This window comes from Alexandromys fortis, unplaced genomic scaffold (genome assembly GCF_014885135.2).
Source record: "Alexandromys fortis isolate MF-2015 unplaced genomic scaffold, M_Fortis_MF-2015_v1.1 scaffold_3, whole genome shotgun sequence".
NCBI lineage: Eukaryota > Metazoa > Chordata > Mammalia > Rodentia > Cricetidae > Alexandromys > Alexandromys fortis.
Window position 1 is genome coordinate 8,181,585 of NW_026067909.1, and position 19,126 is coordinate 8,200,710.

A 19,126-nucleotide genomic window follows, 5' to 3' on the forward strand; every position below is an offset into this window, starting at 1 on the left:
ATCTGCTACTTGTTCAGGATTCGGTCTGCTCTCTGTTTTTAAGGTAAAGGCTGAGCTCACTGATGTCTGGCCCATTGATATTATTGCTATTATTCAGGTGCTTAGTGCTCAAGGTCCCCCCAAGTACTATAATGACATCTTAAACTCCCCGATGTCCTTTCTGCCCCCCATTTCAAAACATTCCGTCTCTGGCTTCTTCTGTGACCCAGAACTGTCGGCTTCATTCTATTTATATTCTAAACATTAGGGGCTTCCCATGCACACAATTTTTTTTAATCGAAGGTAAAAGCAACATAAATGAATCAACAAATATGAAGTATGAAGGCTGGAGAGATGGCTCAGTGGTTAAGAGCACCTGCTACGCTTGCAAAGGATCCAGGTTGGATTCCCAACTCCCATGCAGTGGCTCACAACTGTCTGTAACTCCAGTTCTAAGAGATCTGACACCTTCTTCTGACCTACCTATATGGGCACCAGGCACACATGCATACTAACAGGCAACACACTCGTACACATAAAATAAAATTAATCTAATCACTGAAGTATGCAATTCAGTAGCACACGATAAACCCACAGTGTTTGTTCTACAAGGAAACCCAGATTCTAGCCTGGATACTAACATTAGCCATCACTTCTTGTTCCTGTCCTTGTCCCCCAGAAGCCACTAGTCTCTTTTCTCTGTCTATGGATTTTTCTACTCTACTTCCTGTTTGTTTTTTTTTTTAAAGAATTAATAATTTATTATATACACAGTGTTCTGTCTGCATGTATCCCTGCAGGCCAGAAGAGGGCACCAGACCCCATTACAGATGGTTGTGAGTCACCATGTGGTTGCTGGCAATTGAACTCAAGATCTCTGGAAGAGCAGTCAGTTCTCTTAACCTCTGAGCCATCTCTCCAGCCCCTACTTCCTGGTTTTGATGCCCAATTTAATTACATACAATCCTCTGTATGATTCATATTTAATGAGATTCATCTTATGTTCAGAGTATAGCCTATGTTGGAAGACAGTCCACATTTGTGTGAGAATGTATTCTAGTATTGCTGAGTGAAACATTAAAAAATGTGGTTGATAATATTTTAATCTTCTCATTCTTTGCTGATTTCATGTTTACTTGTTCTACTAATAATTGAAGAGAAGGATACTGAAGCTTTTGGCTCTAATAGATTTAGCAATTTTTTTAAAGACCAATGTTTGCTTTTACAGCTCTCCTATCATGGTCATAATGTTTAGATTAGCTTTCTTCTTGGTTAGTCTCCTCTATGCGGTAAATCTTTTCATCCCTGCTGATGTTTGCAGCTGTCCTTCGATCAGCCTTTGCATGGGATATTCCTTCCAGCATTTGACTTGTCTTTTTTTCTTTATCTCTGTCTTTATGTCCATAATGGCCTTCTTGTAGGCACTGCATGGTAGGGTTCACTTACTTATTTACTGCCAAATTCTGAGGTCAGGCCCTCTGTGCTCTCTGCCCACTATCTTGAGGCCTAGGAGCCCCTCCCACCCCACTTCCGTGACCCCCCCAGTCAGCACCAGGGTGTTTTCTGTAATCCTTCCGTGTGGTTCTTTCCCAGTCTTGGGCAGCTTCCTTCTTTCATGAACCGGCAACTAGTCTTTAGGCACTCGGGGGTATCCCCTAGACGTCTGTGAACAGCATTCTCCATGGGCTCTGTTTTGCCTTCTTCTCTCTCGACTCTCAGGACTCAATCTCCTTGACTCAGGTCTTCATCTAGGCTCTACCTGGTTCCATCTCTGTAGCTGCAGTTAGCTGGGACTTAAGCACAGGGATCACTAACTGGCATGGTTGATGTATGGGGTTTCGAAAAGCCTTGTATTTTGTCTCTTTTCTTTTTTTAATTGCTTTGTGTCGGTGCAAGAGTCTGATTACTGTCACTCGATCTTGGCCAGCAAGTGAAAATCAGGTGCTTTGTGCTCTGTGATATGTATATATTCAAATATGTATATAATGTGTGTAGGTGCTTGTATATGTGCGCATGCTCAGTGCAAACGTGTGGGCATGTGTGCGGACATTCCTGCGGAGGCCAGTGGACAGCCTCAGGAGTTGTCCTGTAGAAACCATGTGCCTTGTTTGGAGACACAGTCTCTTGCTGGTTTGGACCTTGCCGAGCATGCCAGGATGCCTAGCGGTGAGCCCGGGGATCCCCCATCTCCTCCCCAGTGCAGGAATGACAAGCACAGCCAGCACATTTATTTCTTTGCTATATGGGTTCAAAGGTTCCATGGGTACAAGGTGAGCTTCTCTTCTATACAAGAGAATTTCCACTTTCTGAATTAGATCTGGGGACGGTACTGAGGCCCAGTACCCCCAGAGAATACCTACAACTTTCCCGACTGATCTTGGTCCCCAGACCTTGTATATGGGTTTTGTGAAAATGTATATTGGTGTGTGTGTGTGTGTGTGTGTGTGTGTGTGTGTGTGTGGTTTTATAGGACTGGGCCTCACTGGGGAGCCTATTCCAGGCAATAGGCAGTTTTTTTGTTTTCACTAGGTTGGCCTGGAACTCCCATCCCCTTGTCTCAGCTTCCCAGTGTAGTGATATTTCATTTATATTTTAATAAACAAAGCTTGATTGAAGATCAGAGAGTAAAACAGCCCCCACTGGTTAGCCTTACAGACCAGGCAGTAGTGACAAACACCTTTAATCCCATTAGCTACACTAGTTTGCCCCAGAAACCGGGTGGTAGTGGTGGACGCCTTTAATCCCAGCACTAGGGAGGAATATAAGACGGGAGGAGACAGCTCTCACACACAGTCTCATTCTGAGAGTCCTGGAGGCAAGATTGCCATTTTGGACTGAGGTAGAGGTAAGAGCCAGTGGTGGCTGTTTTGCTTTTCTGACCTTCAGTTTGAGCCCCAGTTTCTGTCTCTTGGTTTTTATTAGTCATGCTACTCCCAAGTGCTAGGATTGCAGGCAAGCCCCACCGTGCTTGGCTGGTTTTGTTTTAAGATCTTATCTGTCAGGCAGTGCTGTCCTGTCCACAGAAATGACTGTGATGTGCAGGCTCATACTTACATCGTGAAGTGACAGTATCCCCTGGACTCTGTGAAATTGTTCTTCTTCCTCAGCTATAGCCTTCCGGGACAAGTCATACACTTCCAGGCGATAGGCAGTTTTTTGTTCTTCATTTTTCTCCCTTTCAGCACATAACCTTTATACAACATAAGAGTGGAATTTAGAACAAAGATATTAAAGATAATTAATATATTATGTCTATTATAATACATATAGACGGGGTATATATAGTATGCCATACATATATAGGAATATAGTATATTATATATTATATAACACACTATAATTATATGTTGTATAATATTATAATACTTAATTTCTACATAATTATTATATACATTTTATCAGTACCTAAAATTTTACAGTTATGTGTTTTACACAAAAGGTATTTTCAGTAAATTTTATTTATTTGTTTTCGATGTGTATGTAGATTTGTTCATTTTTGTGCACAGGTACATGTATGCGCATGTGGAGGTCAAAGATCAACCCTGGCACTGCCCCTCAGGTGTCATCCATCCTTTGGAGACAGGGTGTTGCACTAGGCTAGAACTCACCCAGTAGGCTAGACTGCTAGCCAGCACCCCCAAGGATCCACTTGTCTCTGTCTCCCCAGGGCTGGCATTACAAATGCACACCACCGGTCTTGGCTTCTTTATATGGGTTCTGAGGAATGAACTCAAGCCATTGGCTTGCAAGGCAAGTGGTTTACCAACTGAGCCATCTCTCTAGCCTTCTAAATACATTTTAAAACACGATGTTGAACAGTTGGAATGACAGAGTATATGTCATTTCTAAGGAATCTCTGCCTTTGATGAAGTAACGCACCAATTTCCACCTGCTGGCTCAGTCACCTACTTTCCTGCCTCTCTGGGGGCCCACAATAGTGCTGCAGCACACCCGGAGTAATGGGTGTGACTTGGGCGTTGGCTGATCATGACTCCTGAAGTCATGCTCATACCTATGCAGGATTTGCTCATCTGTAAAGAGCTTGTGGGCACCCAGAGCGGGCAGAGAGGCTGTGAGAAGCATTGGGGGCTGCCTGAGAGGAGAGCGGCACAGTTATTGGAAAACACAGCTGTGCCACCCTGCAGGATGGCAGGGGTGGGTTGGCAGGGAGGATGGGGAGGGAGCTGGGTCTGGTCATGTCTGGGGCTGAGGAGGGGAGGGGCTGACTGCGGGAGCTCAAAGGTGGACCCTGCTCAGAGGGCGGAACCTCCAGCAGCTCCAGTGGTGTGGTTGGAGGGGGTGATGATGCCCTTACTTCTTTATCCTTGCATGCTCTAGTTTTAAGTCGACACATTTTTTCCTGCAGCCACTGAGTGTAAGGCTTTCTTGGACTTCCAACAGCTGCTTCTCTAGGTCTAACAGCAAAAATGGGTACTCAAGCAGTTCTTTGTTCACCAGGTTGCAGGCAAGATGAGTTTGAAGTTCCACGCACCTGTTAGACAGGCAACTTCTCAGGATGGTGGAGACTGAAGTTTTCCACACCAGATTCAAAAGTCCAAGACCACAGCAACCCTTCTTCTGCCCAGGGCCCACTCAGGGACACCGAATCAAATACCAATGAGACTTTCTGTCCCAAGATTGATGCCATGCAGCCATGGCCCTGGATCAGTGAAGTTAGAATCTAGCAATCCCACCCTGGTATTAGGTTCACCCCTGGAGAACAGGAAAAGGATGCTGATGTGGGGCTGCTTACAGACTCACATCAGGACCCAGAGCGTACAGCACTTTCCAGAGAGGAATTAGAGCAGACGAGGATCTCTGCATCTGTGGTCAGTGAGCTCAGAGGATTCCCGGGAAAGGGGGTGTGATGGGACTTGAAGTCTGTACTGGCATGTGTGGAAGAGCTGGGGTGGGGGCGGTGGTGGTGGAGGGGTTCTCTGACAGAGACCAGAGACTCCTGGAGTCACTGGAAAGACACTGTGGAAATGTGGGCTGTCTGGGAGGAAGCCATGACTCCTCTGAGGCACATAATAGAGGAAGCTGAGGACACATGGGACACACAAAGCAGGGAAGGGACTCATGGTTCCACTGAGTCTAAGCCTTTTTGGGTTTGACACGTATAGCATGAGAGGGAATGTGTGTGGGGGGGAGCAGCCATAGCTCTGGTACACGAGGCATCATTACCTGGCCTCCAGCTCCATGATGAAGAATTCTAGCAGGGCCACTCGGTTTGGCCGTTCATGCTGGAGGACCTTGAGAGTATCTATGAGTTTCCGAAATAGTCTGCAAACCTGGATGTGATGATCACACGCCACCAAGTCACTCAGCAGGGTCCGGGGACAAGACCTCAACACATACCCTCCCCCATACCCCCTTCATTGTCCACTGGGCACCGCGACTCACTGAGATTTCTTTTTCATCATCTGCAGAGGATAAGATGGCCTCAGCCAGAGTCAGGGTTAATTTGTACCAGAACTCTTCAGCTCCACCTAGCTGCTGGGCCCTCTCAAGTATGAGCATAGCTTGTCCGTGGTTCTTTTCTTTATTGGCCAACTGTGCTAGAAGCAACATGCACTGTGCTTCTGAACAGTTATCACCTAGTTCCTAAAAGCAGGAATAGACAATATGCAATAGATAGATGGGCAGTTCCATGCAAGTTGGCATAGGCACTAGTTGGGAGTGATAGCCCTCAGAAATGCCAAGTGTGCTCCGGGAGTCATGGGACTCAGCCTGCAAAGGATTTTGGTCATACTGGTAGCGCCTTTCAGCCCTGCTGCCTGAGGTTCTACAAGAAAGCAGGCTGAGCCAGCCAGTAAGTAGTATCCTCCCATGGCCTCTGCAACATTTTTTGCCTCCATGTCCCTGCCCTTTCTGAGTTTCTGTCTTGACTTCCTTTGATAAATAGTGATATAGAAGTGTAAACCAAATAAACCCTTCTTCCTCGGGTTGTTGTGGTCATGGTGTTTCGTCACAGCAATAGAAAACCTAACTGAGAGGGCATACATGGATTTGTCAGTAGCTCTACTCAGCTGGTCAGGTAATCAACAGACAACCCGTGGTGGTTCTCCCTGGACCTGAGGAAATCCAGGCTGGAGGGTATTCTTTGGAGGAGGGTGTGTGGTGAGCTATCTGGGCAGTACAAGACCAGCTCCTTAGTCCTCCTAGCATACAAGTAGGATCATCTCCAACCAAAACCAGGTTTCTAGTACACAGATCCTGGGGCTGAGTTGTTCTGGTGGCTGGGCACAGATTGAGAAAGCCATGGGGAGCCAGCCAGTAAGCAGCACTCACCCCCAAGGCCTCTGCATCTGCTCCTGCCTCCAGGTTCCTGCCATGTTTGGGTTCCTGTCCTGACTTTATTCTGCGATGAGCAGCAATGTGGAAGTGTAAGCCAAATAAACCCTCTCCTCCCCAATGTGGCTATTGTATTTTGGTCATGATGTTTCATTGCAGCAACAGAAACCCTAACTAAGACACTCCACTCGCTCCCTGGGACCTGAACATCTGTCTGCTCGACTTGTTCCTTCCTAGTCGTCTACATCTTTCCCTTCCCTAACACCTCCTCACCTGCCCCTTTCTTTGATACCTGCTCATCTCTTCCCTGTCCAATGCCTTCACCCGTGTCTTCTTCCCTACACCTGTTCATCTGTCCCGTCTTTAGCACTTGCACATCTTTCTCATCCCTGACATCTGCACAGCTGTTCCCCTACTCCAAATCACACCCCTGCTACTTATACATGTCTACTCCCTCTCTGGTAAGGCACCCTGCTCTGGTATGGACCAGGGCCTGGGCTTACAGCTTTCTGGTAATACTGAATTTTTCTGTCATTGCTGAATTTTCCTCTAGTCCTTGAATTCTTCAGAACAAGCCACAGGCTGGCTGTGTCAGGATCTTGGCTTCATCCTCCTACGGACAGCAATTCTAAGTCTGTCTGCAGGGGTTTGGGGGAGTCATGGGGATTGTAACTTGGGAGAATGGCATCATCAGAGCAGACAACACAAATAGCTTCTTCCATCCAGATTGCCCAAGGTCAGCTTTTCACTGGGGTCAGAGTCCAGGAGAGAAGAATCCCTGTCGAGTGTAGTTTGGAACTTGAGACTCAAAACATCAATCTAGGGAGTGAGTGGGTACTGGGTCCCCAGGTCTGGGTGCAAGTTCCTCTAGTAAGCATCTCCTTAGAGAAAAACAGTCAAAGCCCCCAAGTCTATAGAGAGCTGGACCCTGAGCAGTGTTCTGTGGAACGATGCTAACTCAAGCCTTTTGGGGGACTCAGGGGAGACTCTAAGAAGCCAGGTGCCCCTGAAAGTCCTTAGATGAGGAGTAAGAATGCATATGAAGAGTTCAGGCCCAGGTCAAGATGGCTTCAATGGAGATGGGTGAGTCCTGTTACCTGGAATGTCTGCTGGGCCTCTGCCAAGAGCAGCCGTGCTGGTTGGTACAGATCCAGCTCCAGTAGAACCTCCCCTTTGAGCATCCACAGCTGGGGGTAGGATGTTCCATCCAGGCCCTTGCCAGTCTCTCCATTTATCTTCAAAATCTGTGAGACACCATGTCTCTAAGAAACTCTGCCCCTAGTCTGTGTCCCACCGTGATAAGCTCTTCTCTCCTTTTCCTGTGTACCTGTCAGCATTCCCTACCCCAATTGCGGATGGCTCGCAGAGTCCTTGACCCTCATTTGTTCTGAGTTCAGGTCCCAAAACAAACCCCATGTTGGGCACTTTCCACCATGCCCCAAGTACTGACTCTAACAGGCTCACAGAGTTGGCACTCTGAGGAACCAAAGTTCTTTGGGATGGCCTTTTCTCCCATTTGTGGACAGAAGGAGGCAGCCAGTTTGTGACAGGACAGCTAGAGTCTAGTCAGACCCCCTTGGATGTACTCTTCTTGGCAGAAATCTTCCCCCATTTTACTTCCCCTTGCCTGAGCCCAGGGCCTTAAATAGTTTAGGTAAACAATTACACTGTATTTCCAGCCTGCTGATGCTTTAAGTTGCTGCTCAGGCCCCAGGTTATGTGTTTTACATATGATTTTTGCCTTCCCTGAGCAAATTCAGGGTCCCAGGGTAGGACAAACTTGGTCAGATCTCTGAGTTTCCCATAAAAACCATACCTAAGAGTGTATGCAGTGAGCACTTCAGAAATCAATGGTGGCTCTCGGACTCTTAAGCCACGCCTACACTGCAACCAAGCTGATGTCACCTCTAGGTTTTGGACCCCACTGTGGCAGAGTCAGGCTAAGTCAGTGTCACCTTTGATCTGTGGATCCCACCGAGGCAGTGGCAGCCTACCTTGTCTTGAGCTATTAGTGGCTTCATTTCCTCAGAGCGGGCTGGAGCCAGCTGCTCATGAAGGGCTGGCTGGCTTTCTTCTATCACAGGCTCCTTGTTCCTCTCTTTCTTAAACGCAATCTCTTTTCGGCAGCTAGATGAAGTGAAATAACATCATGAGACAAGAGTTGCAATGGCTGGTAACATTGGTGAGTTTCGTTTAAAGTCAAAGAAACATAAGCTAACACAACCAGGAGAAGCCACGTTTCACACACATGGTGGTTTGGAAGAAAATAGCCCCCAAAGGGAATGGCACTATTAGGAGCCATGACCTTGTTAGAGTAGGTGTGACCCTGTTCCAAGAAGTGTGTCAATGTGGGGGCGGGCTTTGAGGTCTCTCTTCTCAAGCTTCTCTCAGTTGACTACAGTCAACTTTCTGTTGCAAGATGTAGGACACTTGGCTATTTTTCCAACGCCGTGTCTGCTACACACCATCGTGCTCCCCACCATGATAATAATGGACTGAACCTCTGAAACTGTAAGCTGCCACCTCAATTAAATGTTTTCCTTTATAAGTTTTGCCGGGGTCATGGTGTCTTTTCACAGCAACCAAAACCCAAACTAAGTCAAGACATGACTACGAAAGCCAGTCTCCAGTTGGGCAGCAGTCTGGGTCCTGGAACCACACCAGCTACCTGTTCTCTCTGCAGCTGTCTGACGAGCTGAATGTAGTTTAACGAGCTTCTCAAGTTTAATGTATGAAGAGCAGACCTGCCTCTGGTACCCCTCCAAATAGGTAAAAGCCACTTAGCGCTCAGGGTTTCCCACAGAGCAGCCGAGTGGCCCCTCTACCCAAGATGCACCTCCTCCCTCACCACTTACCTCAGTTCTGAGTCATCCACCATACTACATCCAGAGTGGCCCCCTGGGAGGTGGGCCAGTGCATCACAGCGTTCAACCCAGTCTGGCCAAATTCTCACTCGTACAACGGTTCTTCCCATCAGAGCATCCAACAATTTCAGCCCAAGGATGTCCCTTCACAGATCCCCAAAAGTCTTGCTCATCCAACTGCCCAGGGCTCCCTGGCTGCATGCTCTTGAAACTGAGGGCTCTCTGCATCTCCAGCCCTGGCATCTCCATTGGCACCAACCCTTCTTGTCAGTCTCGGTTACCTTCTTCTTTTGCAGCCCACCTGCAGTGCCTCCCATACCGCACAGCAGGTTCTCAGAGTGAACCCAAGAGCAGGCAGAGGCAGGCGCCTCTCCAGGGCTTGGCGACTGCGTTTCTGAACCCCCTCAGCAAACATCTCCCAGTCAGTGCAGGGATGCACAGACAAATGACTGTGCTAAGAACACAAAAATGGTTTTTCAGACAGAGACTCAGTGCCAAAGGCCGCAGAGGGAAACGTGTATGCAGTGGAATTACATTTTCATGACTGATCCAGCGTGCAATGGCGAAACCCCAGGGGATTGCTGCCAAGGGAAGGGGCCCACAATGACATTTATTCTCTCCCTTACCAGTTTTCTAAAATTTGCACAATGATCATATAATTTATGTGTGTGTGGGGGGAGTTACATTGCAATAATCAATAATAATATAACTATGTATACATTCTTATGTATTCTTAGGTGGTCTCTAAGTCTGAAAAGGATTGCTACAAAATCTGTAATTGGTGAATTTAACTGTTGGACAGCCTACTATCAACCAACCACAAGAGCTCCAGAGTAACCCCAAAACCCCAAACCAAATATGTGTGTCACTCAGTGCCGTCACTTCCAGCACCCCCTGGGAGGAGCCTGGGACTGGTGAAGGACAGCCGTCCCGGTCCTGTCCTGTTGACCCCTCTTCCCTTTCCTCTGCGGAGCACCCACAGCTTGGCAGTCCCCAAACCTGCCATGAAAACCATGGAGGAGACGCTCATACTTCTCTCTGCACGGCCCTCCCAGGTACTCCTCCCTAGAAACTTCCTCCAGGACCTCCAAGCCCAGACTGAGGATCCAGTAGCTGCAATGGGCCTGGGACTGAGAGGAGCCACAGCTCGGGGCTAGGGTTTCCTCAGCGCTGTCCCAAACAGCCTGGATTGTACTTCGCTGCAAAGAGGAGTCCCATACCCAGAAGCAAGCGCTGCACACACCTGGCCTGCTCCATGTCCCCAATGTATGTCTGTCCAACCACCTCTTCATGATAAGCTGCTGCGTTGTGCAACCTCAGGTCAGAGCACACCTGTAAAAGTCTGAGGGGGAAGGCGGGGAGGGAAGAGGCATGGATGCAGTCATCTCCAAAGAGAGTGGTCCTGGATTGGGGTGCTTAATCAAGGCTGGGGAACTAAAGCAAATGTACTTTGGTGTTTTAATATATATATATATATATATATATATATATATATATATATATATTAGCATAACTAAAACGCTAGGTGGTTCTGTGAAACTTCAGGTGGTAATTTCTCTGTCACTCACTCACATATTTTATTCCCTATGGGTACATTTTGGGACATCTTTAGAGGTTAACAGCCAGGTACCCATATGGGCTCTGCCAAACCCTGCCATAGCCTCCAGCAGGAATTTCGGCTGAGGTTTTGTTTAAAGCACTTCATTTGGTTATAGCCATGCAAACACACTCAAGCGTTATCTGTGTGTTCCTCCTCCCCTGAGTGTCGACATGTTCTCTTTACCACTGTCTCCCCCATTTCTGCTCCTCCTAGACCCTTCGTGGGAAGTATAGTGTCCCTTGATCCTTAAATACCCCAGTATGTGTCTCCTGAAGCAAAAAAAAAAAAAAAAAAGGTACTCTCTAAGCAGCAGGTAGGTACCATTCCACTGTCTGGCTGTCTTGGGGATTTATTATTTATACAACTAGCTACAGAATTCATATCTAAGGCGCTGTTTGTTCTTCTATTGCTGTGGGCAGACGCCACTCTCACCACTTCAGGTAAAGGAGAGATACCAACCGCAGGTGGTAGAGGTCCGTGAGGCTCTTGCTCTCCACCACAACATCTGCAATGAGCACAGCCAGCTGCAGGATCGGGATGCTGAGCTCGTGAAGGTACATCTTCTGCAGGGCTTTGACCAAATGGTCTATGTAGTACAAACTGTACGTCTGCAGCAACACACAGCAAATGGGTGCAGTCACAGGCAGGGGTAGCACACTAGTCCCCTAGAGAGATGGCTAATGCTGATGTCAGCTTGGCATGATTAGGATCACCTAGGAGACGAGTCTGGGCATGCCTGGGACAGATGATCTAGAGTAGGTTAGAGACTCTGGGTTTCTTTTGCAAAGGGTTATCTTGATTAGGTTAACTGACGTGAGATGACCCACGCTAAGTATGGGCGGGGCCATGCCATGGAGTAGGGTCATGGGCGGGGCCGTGCAATGCACTAGGGTCATGGGCGGGGCTATGCCATGGACTAGGGTCCTGGACTGCATAATGAGGAGGAGGCTGGCTTGGCATGGACCATTCATTGCTGTTTGCTTCCTGAATGCTGATGGATTGTGATGAGTTGCCTCAAGTTCCTGCCTCTGTGACTTCCCCACCAGGGTAGACTGTACCCTCAAACCAAATGCTTTCTCCTTTAAGTTGCTTTGGTATTCTGGTCACAACAGCAAGAAAAGTTAGCTAATATACCCAGCTTTGCCTGCATGCCAGCGCTCAGCAAGGGTTTTACAAGTTTGTGGGGTGCCCTCTTCCCTATCTGTTATTACAGGTTTTGCTTTGTCATATGCAATGCCATGGCTGTCAGCAGCAGAGTATTGTTAAAGATCTGCACAAGAGATGCAACCATTAATTCATTAATTTCCTATTCCATTTAGTTTTTTTCCAATTAAAACTGACGATCCACTAAATACAGAATTTCTTCGTATATGTATACAACTGAGTATCTAGGGGAGAAAAAAACCCAGCTAATTCCCAGGATTAGTGACAAGCCTGAGTGGTTCCTGGCCTCCGTCCACACAAACCACTCGATCTGAATCTGATACTAGGCTATACAGGTGAAGGGTATTTGTGCCTTGGGGAGGATACTATCTCTGACTTCAGGAAAGGAAACTGTTTTTTTTTTTTTTTTTGTTTCTTTGTCTGTTTTTTGTTTTCAAAAAGGACAGAAGGAAGCACCAGTCACAGGGCAAAAGATTCCTGATTTTCTAACACTAAAGTTAACGTTTCTACACAGAAAACCCATGATGGGAGGAAAGGCAAGTCGCAAAGTGACTATACAGGACAATCAGAATGACCCTCTCAGAAAAGGCCTGTGATTTTTTTCAATTCCACAAGAGAAAAAGAAAACTTGTTAAATTGTGGCGGTTTTGTTGGCTAGCCACATCACAAAAGAGAAAGGGCTAGGACAGGCTGACAGGGCACCCAGCATCGCTGTAGCCATGGGAGACACCATCACATGCACACTAGCACAGGCTGGCCAGGACGTGGGCAGCAGGAGCTCCCCTTGCAAGCACAAGGATGGAAGTCAGCACGGCAACCCTGGGATGCCATCTGTCACTTGGCAATGTTCATCGCCACTGGGAAGTTTCCCATACTGTGGTCCAGCAACAATGGGCACCAGTGTTCACACATGCTTCGTTTGTAGGAACCACCAGCATGTTGTCCATTAGCAGGGGAGTGGGCAGGCTCAACAAGTGCCACTGCAGTGGGCGCTGCAGCATTGAAAGGGACAAAAAAATGGTTGTCCCCAAACAGCATGGGTGAACCCTACCAACATACTGACCGAGAGGAATATGCCAAACAGTTCTATCCCCATGAAGCCCCCACAAGGCAGAAGAAGGTGGCTGGACCGTGGACCCCTAAGAACATGGAGTCCTAATACATGGAACTTTGCATCCAAAGGGATGTATTATGCTCTACGACCAGGGTGAGGCTCTGTCCAAGGTACAGCCCTGAGTGTATAACCTTGGAGGTCTCTACAAGTGCTGGATTTGCTAGAGAGGAGAGGTTGTGTGGCCTTGGTGGTGGAGATGGGGTGGTGTGAAGCACCCAGAGGGACCAAGTTCCTGCCGATACCAAGTTCCTGTGTTTCATGTGGTCATTGCTGCCTAGTGCGTGGAGCTATGACAGCAGGCAGAGCAGTGCCAAGACTATGTGTCCCCGGGTATGGATGTAGCAGGATGGGGCTTTCCATGGATGTTGGCAGCTATTAGGAAGAAAGAGGGTGCCAACGAGAGGGCTGTGGGTGCTAAAGGCAGAAAACGGCTCCCTTTTAGCCCTCTCTATGAAACCTCTGTCTCATGGGTCTCTCTTTGGTAATATCTTCAGCAGAAATGGCAGCTATAGCTTTGGGGGAGGGAGGCTGGGTTTGCCAGCCCTGTGGCAAAGACCTGGCTGGCTTCTCAGATCCACTCACCGGCTTCTGGAAACTTGAGGGGTTAATAGTGGAGTCACTCCTGTCTTGTCTGAATACAGACAACAGCTCCTCGGGGCATGAGTAGGAGGCCCACTCTTCTATGCTGGAGGGGGTATCATCAGGTGGCTTGATGGGAACTGGGGTTGAGATCTGTGAATGAGAGAAAGCAAGATTTACCGTAAAACATGGAGTTCTGTAACGGATGCCCCTGTGGCACAATATGGAGAGGATAGGCTGCCAGCCTCTGGCACAGTGGATGGAGGCTGTGGCCAGGGTTGGGATAGCATGCCTTACAGAATGGGAAGCTGAGGCATGGGACATTTGAAAGAACCCCAACATGGATGCAGTGGGGTTGGGGTTACCCTCCAGCTCCCACCTCAAGTGAGGTACACCATGTCGCCCACTCCTCACCTGTTTCATGTCCTTGACTTTCTCCTTCTCTTTCTCCTTCTCCTTTTCCTTTTCCTTTTCCTTCTCCTTCTCCTTCTCTTTCCCCCGTTCCTTCTCCTTTTTTGGCGGTAACAATTGTGAACTAGCTACTTGTGAAGTTTTTTCTGAAATTAGTTTTTCGCCTGCTATCAAGGAAATCTGGAGGGAGTGGGAGAAAATACAAACTTGGAGCAGAAAAAGCAGAGCGTATCTCTCCCTTTTCTGCACCTGGTGGGAGGTAGCTCTTGGATCTGAGGGTGTAGCTCAGCCATGGTCAAACCCAGGAGCCCCCACAGGACAGAGCAAGTCTGATCAGTGGCCTGGACCTACAAGCTTTCGTGGTGGATGGGCAGCAGAGCTGGGGTGGGATTTGGGGAGCATCCTCTTCGAGGAATCTCCAGAACACAAGTGTGGCAGAACCAAGAGAGATGCTGGCCTATCTTTCAGCATAGAGCACGAGGTGGATGGTGAAGAAAAAAGTATCTGCATGTCTGTGTGTTTCTCAAAGGCCTTCACAGAGTACCTGGGAAGGCTCTGATTTCTTTGAAAAAGCTATGATGATTTAAACAAAGAAAACAGCAGCGACGAGCCCTTCAGAGTCTCCTCCCAGGGGCAGGGAGATGGGCTTGGGGACCCACACTGTCTGGCATCTCATCTCTAGCCTGCCTCACCTGCCAGATGCGCCTGAGGAAACTGTAGGCCATGAAGCAGTCGTCTTCATAGGAAGAGGAGCTTGGGGACACTATCAAGGCCCGGAGGATGTGCACACGAGCTAGGGCCTCCAACTGCCTCACACTTCGAAACTGGTCCAAGGAGACTGTCTCCAGATTCGAGGACACTGCACTCCCTGTGGCAGACAGGGTAAGGGAGGCCTGCCCTGCAGGGCATGGTGGGAGTGAGTCTGGGGCCGTGAACAGGCTTAGGCTCCTGCAGGCTCCAGATTTCTCCTCTCCTGATCTGTGATGCTGATCCAGCCACCTGTCCGTCATCAGGTGCCTGGAGGTGTGCTGCTGCTGCCTGCCTCCGACTGGAGTTTCTCCAGCAGGGTTACCTTCTACTCTGCCTTTCCTGTGTCCCAGACTTGTCTCTCTGAGTCCAGGAGTCGAAGAGACTCACTTTCTGGGAAGCAAAGGGCTGCTGGCCTTGGGGTTGCTACCCGTGCAGGTGCCTAGCTGGTGTCCTGTCAGAATAGGCCATAGGTTGGCCTGCTCTGCTTTGTTAGTGTGTTTCAACTGCTGTATTCAGCTGGATGGGGTTACAGCTATTTCTTCACACAAGTTCTGGAACTTTCCCATTCTGTCTCTTTCCCCCACTCCTAACTGCTGTGAGCCAAAACTGATGGCAACCCTGTATAAGACCAGAGGACACTGGTGGCCCAGCAACTGTCCCACTAAGTCCGGCTGTCCTGGGACCAGATAGGGCCTACAGTATGTGGATCAGGAGAAGCCAACGTGATCCCTCTCACCTTCTGTCTTGGGCTCCGGCTCAGGGGAGGCTTCAATGGGTTTCATGGACAGCAGAATCTCAATGGCCCACTCGAGGTGGGCAATCACATCTTTCATAGGGAACTGCTTGTAATACAGCCACTCACTGAACTCCACGATGTAATCTACCTTCTGCCAGTTGCTCTCTGGCTTCTTTGGGACAAGACAGAAAAGCATATGGTACTAATCAGGTCAAATGTGCCATTAATTAGCATCAGGAAGTCACACAGAGCAGCAAAAGACCTGATGGTTCATGCCATCCTAGAGTCACCATGGAGTCACTGTGGAGGCCCCTTCCAGGAAGATGGGTCTTCCCACCAAAGTTCCCTGAGGACTCCAGCTGTGGACAGAAGTATGGTAGGAAAAAAAAAAAAACCTGGTAAAATCCCCCAGGCCTATCTGTCCCACTGGCCCCTATATTTCCTAACAATTCTCCAAATCTCCATTACAACACAGAAGATGTTGATCAGGGCTCCCTGCAAGGCAGTCAGGCTAATCTGAAACCTTGAATGGGTGGTTCTGGGGTTAGGTCCTCTCTTGAGGGCCCCATGCTTTGTTCCCCATGCATGTTCAGCTTTTTGCTTCAACTATCAGCAGCTTCCATGACTCGTTGCGTGAAGAAGACAGGTGTTTCTGTGGAGAATACTTCTAGATATAGTTGTGGGCCTGTGGAAGGGGATGTCAGGGAAACCACAGCCAGAGAGGTAGCATGGCACGCACTTGGCCTATGGTTGCTGAAAGCTGCAGGCCAGCCTCAAAGCTCAGAGACCCATGCACAGCCCGGAGCTTTAGTGTGTAGACTTACTCCATACTCCCTTTCTTTCCAGGCCTCTTCCTCGGCCCAGCCTCAAGGCATCACCTCCGCACTTTTCAGGACCTAGAGTCACGGCCCTTTTGCCTCTATTGCTGACTCTGTAGTTTTCCTGAGTGTTTGCCTGTGCTTTCTCATTCCCTGTCAAATGAGTACCCATGAGAGGCTAGCCCGTGCCCACCCCTGCGTGGGGTTCAAAGCAAGAAAATCAAATATAAACAAGTGCTGCAGGTCAGGTGGTAGCCTCAGGTGGGGCATAGCAATCTGGACACGGATGCTGTCTCATGAGGAAGGAGGAACAAAGCTTCTGAAAGGAAAAAGTGTCACAGGGTATTGGGGGGACAGGTAGGATGTGAATCCCAGGCAGGTGTCAGGGCCTAAAGTAGCCCAGTGGAACCTGAATCCCAATGGAGGTGTGAGGAGACATCTTATGGAGGTGAGAGAGAGTTCAGGTTGTGCCATGGAAGTTGTGGCTTGGAAAGAAGCTGGGCAAGCATGGACAAGCGTGGGCAAGCGTGGGCAAGCATGGGCAAGCGTGGGCAAGCGTGGGTGCCTCAAGAGAGGGGCTAAGGAGGGAAAGGATGCTCCTCTAATCCAAAGGTATAAGGCTGAGTGGAGGGTCTTCAGCTAGAGAACAAGGCTGGACCGGCCTCTTGTATACAATCCAACTCAGAATGGACAAGCCACCAGGACAGAAGGTCTGCAGTCACCGAATTCTCAGAAGGAAACAAAGAATGTATCTTCCTGACCTTGGATCAAAATGATCTTTCCGATATAATATCGTAAATATGAGCAACAGAGGATGAAATAGACATCGACCTCATCACAGTTAGAAATGTCGTGCTATGAACAATACTAAGAGCAGGGACAGTCCACGAGGGCACAACCTGGCGGCTCTTCTTTGGCTAAGCACAGAGTCACGGGTGATTCATCAGTTCCACTCCTAGGAACATTCTCAAGGGAACCAAGAACACAGGTTCACAAAAAACTGTGCATGCAGGTTCACGAAAGCCCTGCTCACAAGAGCCAAGCGATTTCAGAAACAATGCAAGGGTCTGGCAAACAACCAAGGAGCCAAGTGCGTGGGTGTCTATGGAGTATTGCTTAGTCACAGGAAAGAATTCAGGACAGTCACACAATACCTGTGACTCTAACAGAACGAGACCGTGTTTAGTGAAAGAAACTAGTTATGGCAGCCACGTGGTAGGCCTGATTTCATTCTGTGAAAGGTCCAGACGGCACAATGGGTCAGTGATCCCTGACTGCAGGAGGGTTGGGGAGGAGAGTGACAGATAATAGACATGATTTGGGGGGTGGGCAGGGTGATGAAATAAATGTTCTAAAACAGATTGTGGTAAAAGCATTGAGAACAAGCTAGAGACTGTATTGTGCCAAAGAAAGGAATGGAAGGAGGGATGGAGGGAGGGAGGAAAAGACTGAGGGATGGAAAAAAAGAAAAGGAAGGAAGGAAGAAACAAAGAAAGAAACAAATGAAGGAAGGAAGGAAGGAAGAAAGAAAGAAAGAAAGAAAGAAAGAAAGAAAGAAAGAAAGAAAACTCAAGAGGCTGGAGAGGGGCTGGAGAGATGGTTCAGTGGTTAAGAGCATTGCCTGCTCTTCCATAGGTCCTGAGTTCAATTCCCAGCAACCACATGGTGGCTCACAACCATCTGTAGAGAGGTCTGGCGCCCTCTTCTGGCCTTCGGGCATACAGACAGAATATTGTATACATAATAAATAAATAAATATTAAAAAAAAAAAGAGGCCGGAGAGATGGCTCAGTGGATAAAGTGCTTCTTGTACAAAATTTGATGACCAGAGTTTGAGTTCCCAGGACCCACGTAAACTCTGGATGTGGCAGTGGCACCTATAATACCAGCCAGCCAACAGCAAGATGGGAGGCCAAGACAGGAGAAGGCCCAGAAACCTGTGGGTCAGCTACCCGGGTATACACAGTGGGGAACAGATCCTGCCTCAAACAAGGTACCAGGTGAGGCCTGACCCATGAGGCTGTCCTCTGACTTCCACAGGCTGCCATGGCACGTGCATGTTCATGCTTGCACACGTGAACACACACACACACATATATACATACCACACATGTATTTTGCACACAAGTACATTTAAATAATAAGTAAATAAAAGCAAGTGTCAGAGATAAGACTCAGGGTCACTGAAGACAGATAAACCTGCAGTGTCCAGCTGAATGTGTGAGCTCTCTGCCCTTCCTATAGCCTGGTGACTCCGCCTTCTCAGGGAGTTGCCCTTCCAGCTTCCTCACTGAGATGCCCACATACTGCCTGACCCTGAGACCCAGCAGGATGACCAAGAGCAAAATGCAGGGCTCCCTTCAACCACGTGCATGAGTGTCAGGTCTCTGAAGCCACCAGTCTGTGCCCTGAGATGGACATAGTTCCCTGGCTGAGAGCTGCCTGGTCCTTGCAGCACCCAGGACCTCAGGGATATGCTAAGGGCCTACGGAATAGACCAGCCTTTCAAGATGCTTCCTCACTGTCCAAGCCTTTCAATTCAGAGGTCCGGGACGCCATTGGTCCCACACTCAGGACTCCAGGGAGCCCCATGTGGACCATTGTCATCAAGTCAGAAGTCAGAGCACCCTGCCACTCAGGTGCTCAGAATGGGGACAGCAAGACCTGCCTGTCCCAGCCAGCTGCATGCAGAGCCCTGTTTGCTCAGCAGTCCCAGGCTTCAGGGAGCCCAGGCATTTACCTCAGGGCTCTTTCCACTCTCTCCTTTCCAAGAGGGGTGACAAAGGGGCCGATCAGCAGAAGGGAGTCTCCCGCCTT

At 48.6% G+C, this 19,126-nt stretch overlaps 1 protein-coding gene across 14 annotated transcripts in view; it reads right to left on the bottom strand.

Moving 5' to 3' along the window:
* Cfap46 (cilia and flagella associated protein 46) overlaps window positions 1-19,126 on the bottom strand; it is a 96,522-nt gene that overhangs the window by 26,885 nt on the left and 50,511 nt on the right. For 13 of the 14 annotated variants that reach the window (XR_007590853.1, XR_007590854.1, XR_007590855.1 and 10 more), the window contains 12 exons: window positions 15,492-15,663; window positions 14,698-14,903; window positions 14,009-14,185; window positions 13,598-13,747; window positions 11,197-11,345; window positions 10,381-10,479; window positions 8,268-8,400; window positions 7,371-7,517; window positions 5,383-5,583; window positions 5,164-5,270; window positions 4,295-4,471; window positions 3,034-3,169 (listed from right to left, as the gene is read on the bottom strand). Coding sequence is in view for 4 of the 14 variants with exons in the window: in XM_050137430.1 (XP_049993387.1) it covers window positions 3,034-3,169; window positions 4,295-4,471; window positions 5,164-5,270; window positions 5,383-5,583; window positions 7,371-7,517; window positions 8,268-8,400; window positions 10,381-10,479; window positions 11,197-11,345; window positions 13,598-13,747; window positions 14,009-14,185; window positions 14,698-14,903; window positions 15,492-15,663 (1,854 nt within the window). In the remaining 10 variants the exon portion in view is untranslated. The remainder of the gene's footprint in view (window positions 1-3,033; window positions 3,170-4,294; window positions 4,472-5,163; window positions 5,271-5,382; window positions 5,584-7,370; window positions 7,518-8,267; window positions 8,401-10,380; window positions 10,480-11,196; window positions 11,346-13,597; window positions 13,748-14,008; window positions 14,186-14,697; window positions 14,904-15,491; window positions 15,664-19,126) is intronic. The other variant, XM_050137429.1, reaches the window with a different exon arrangement.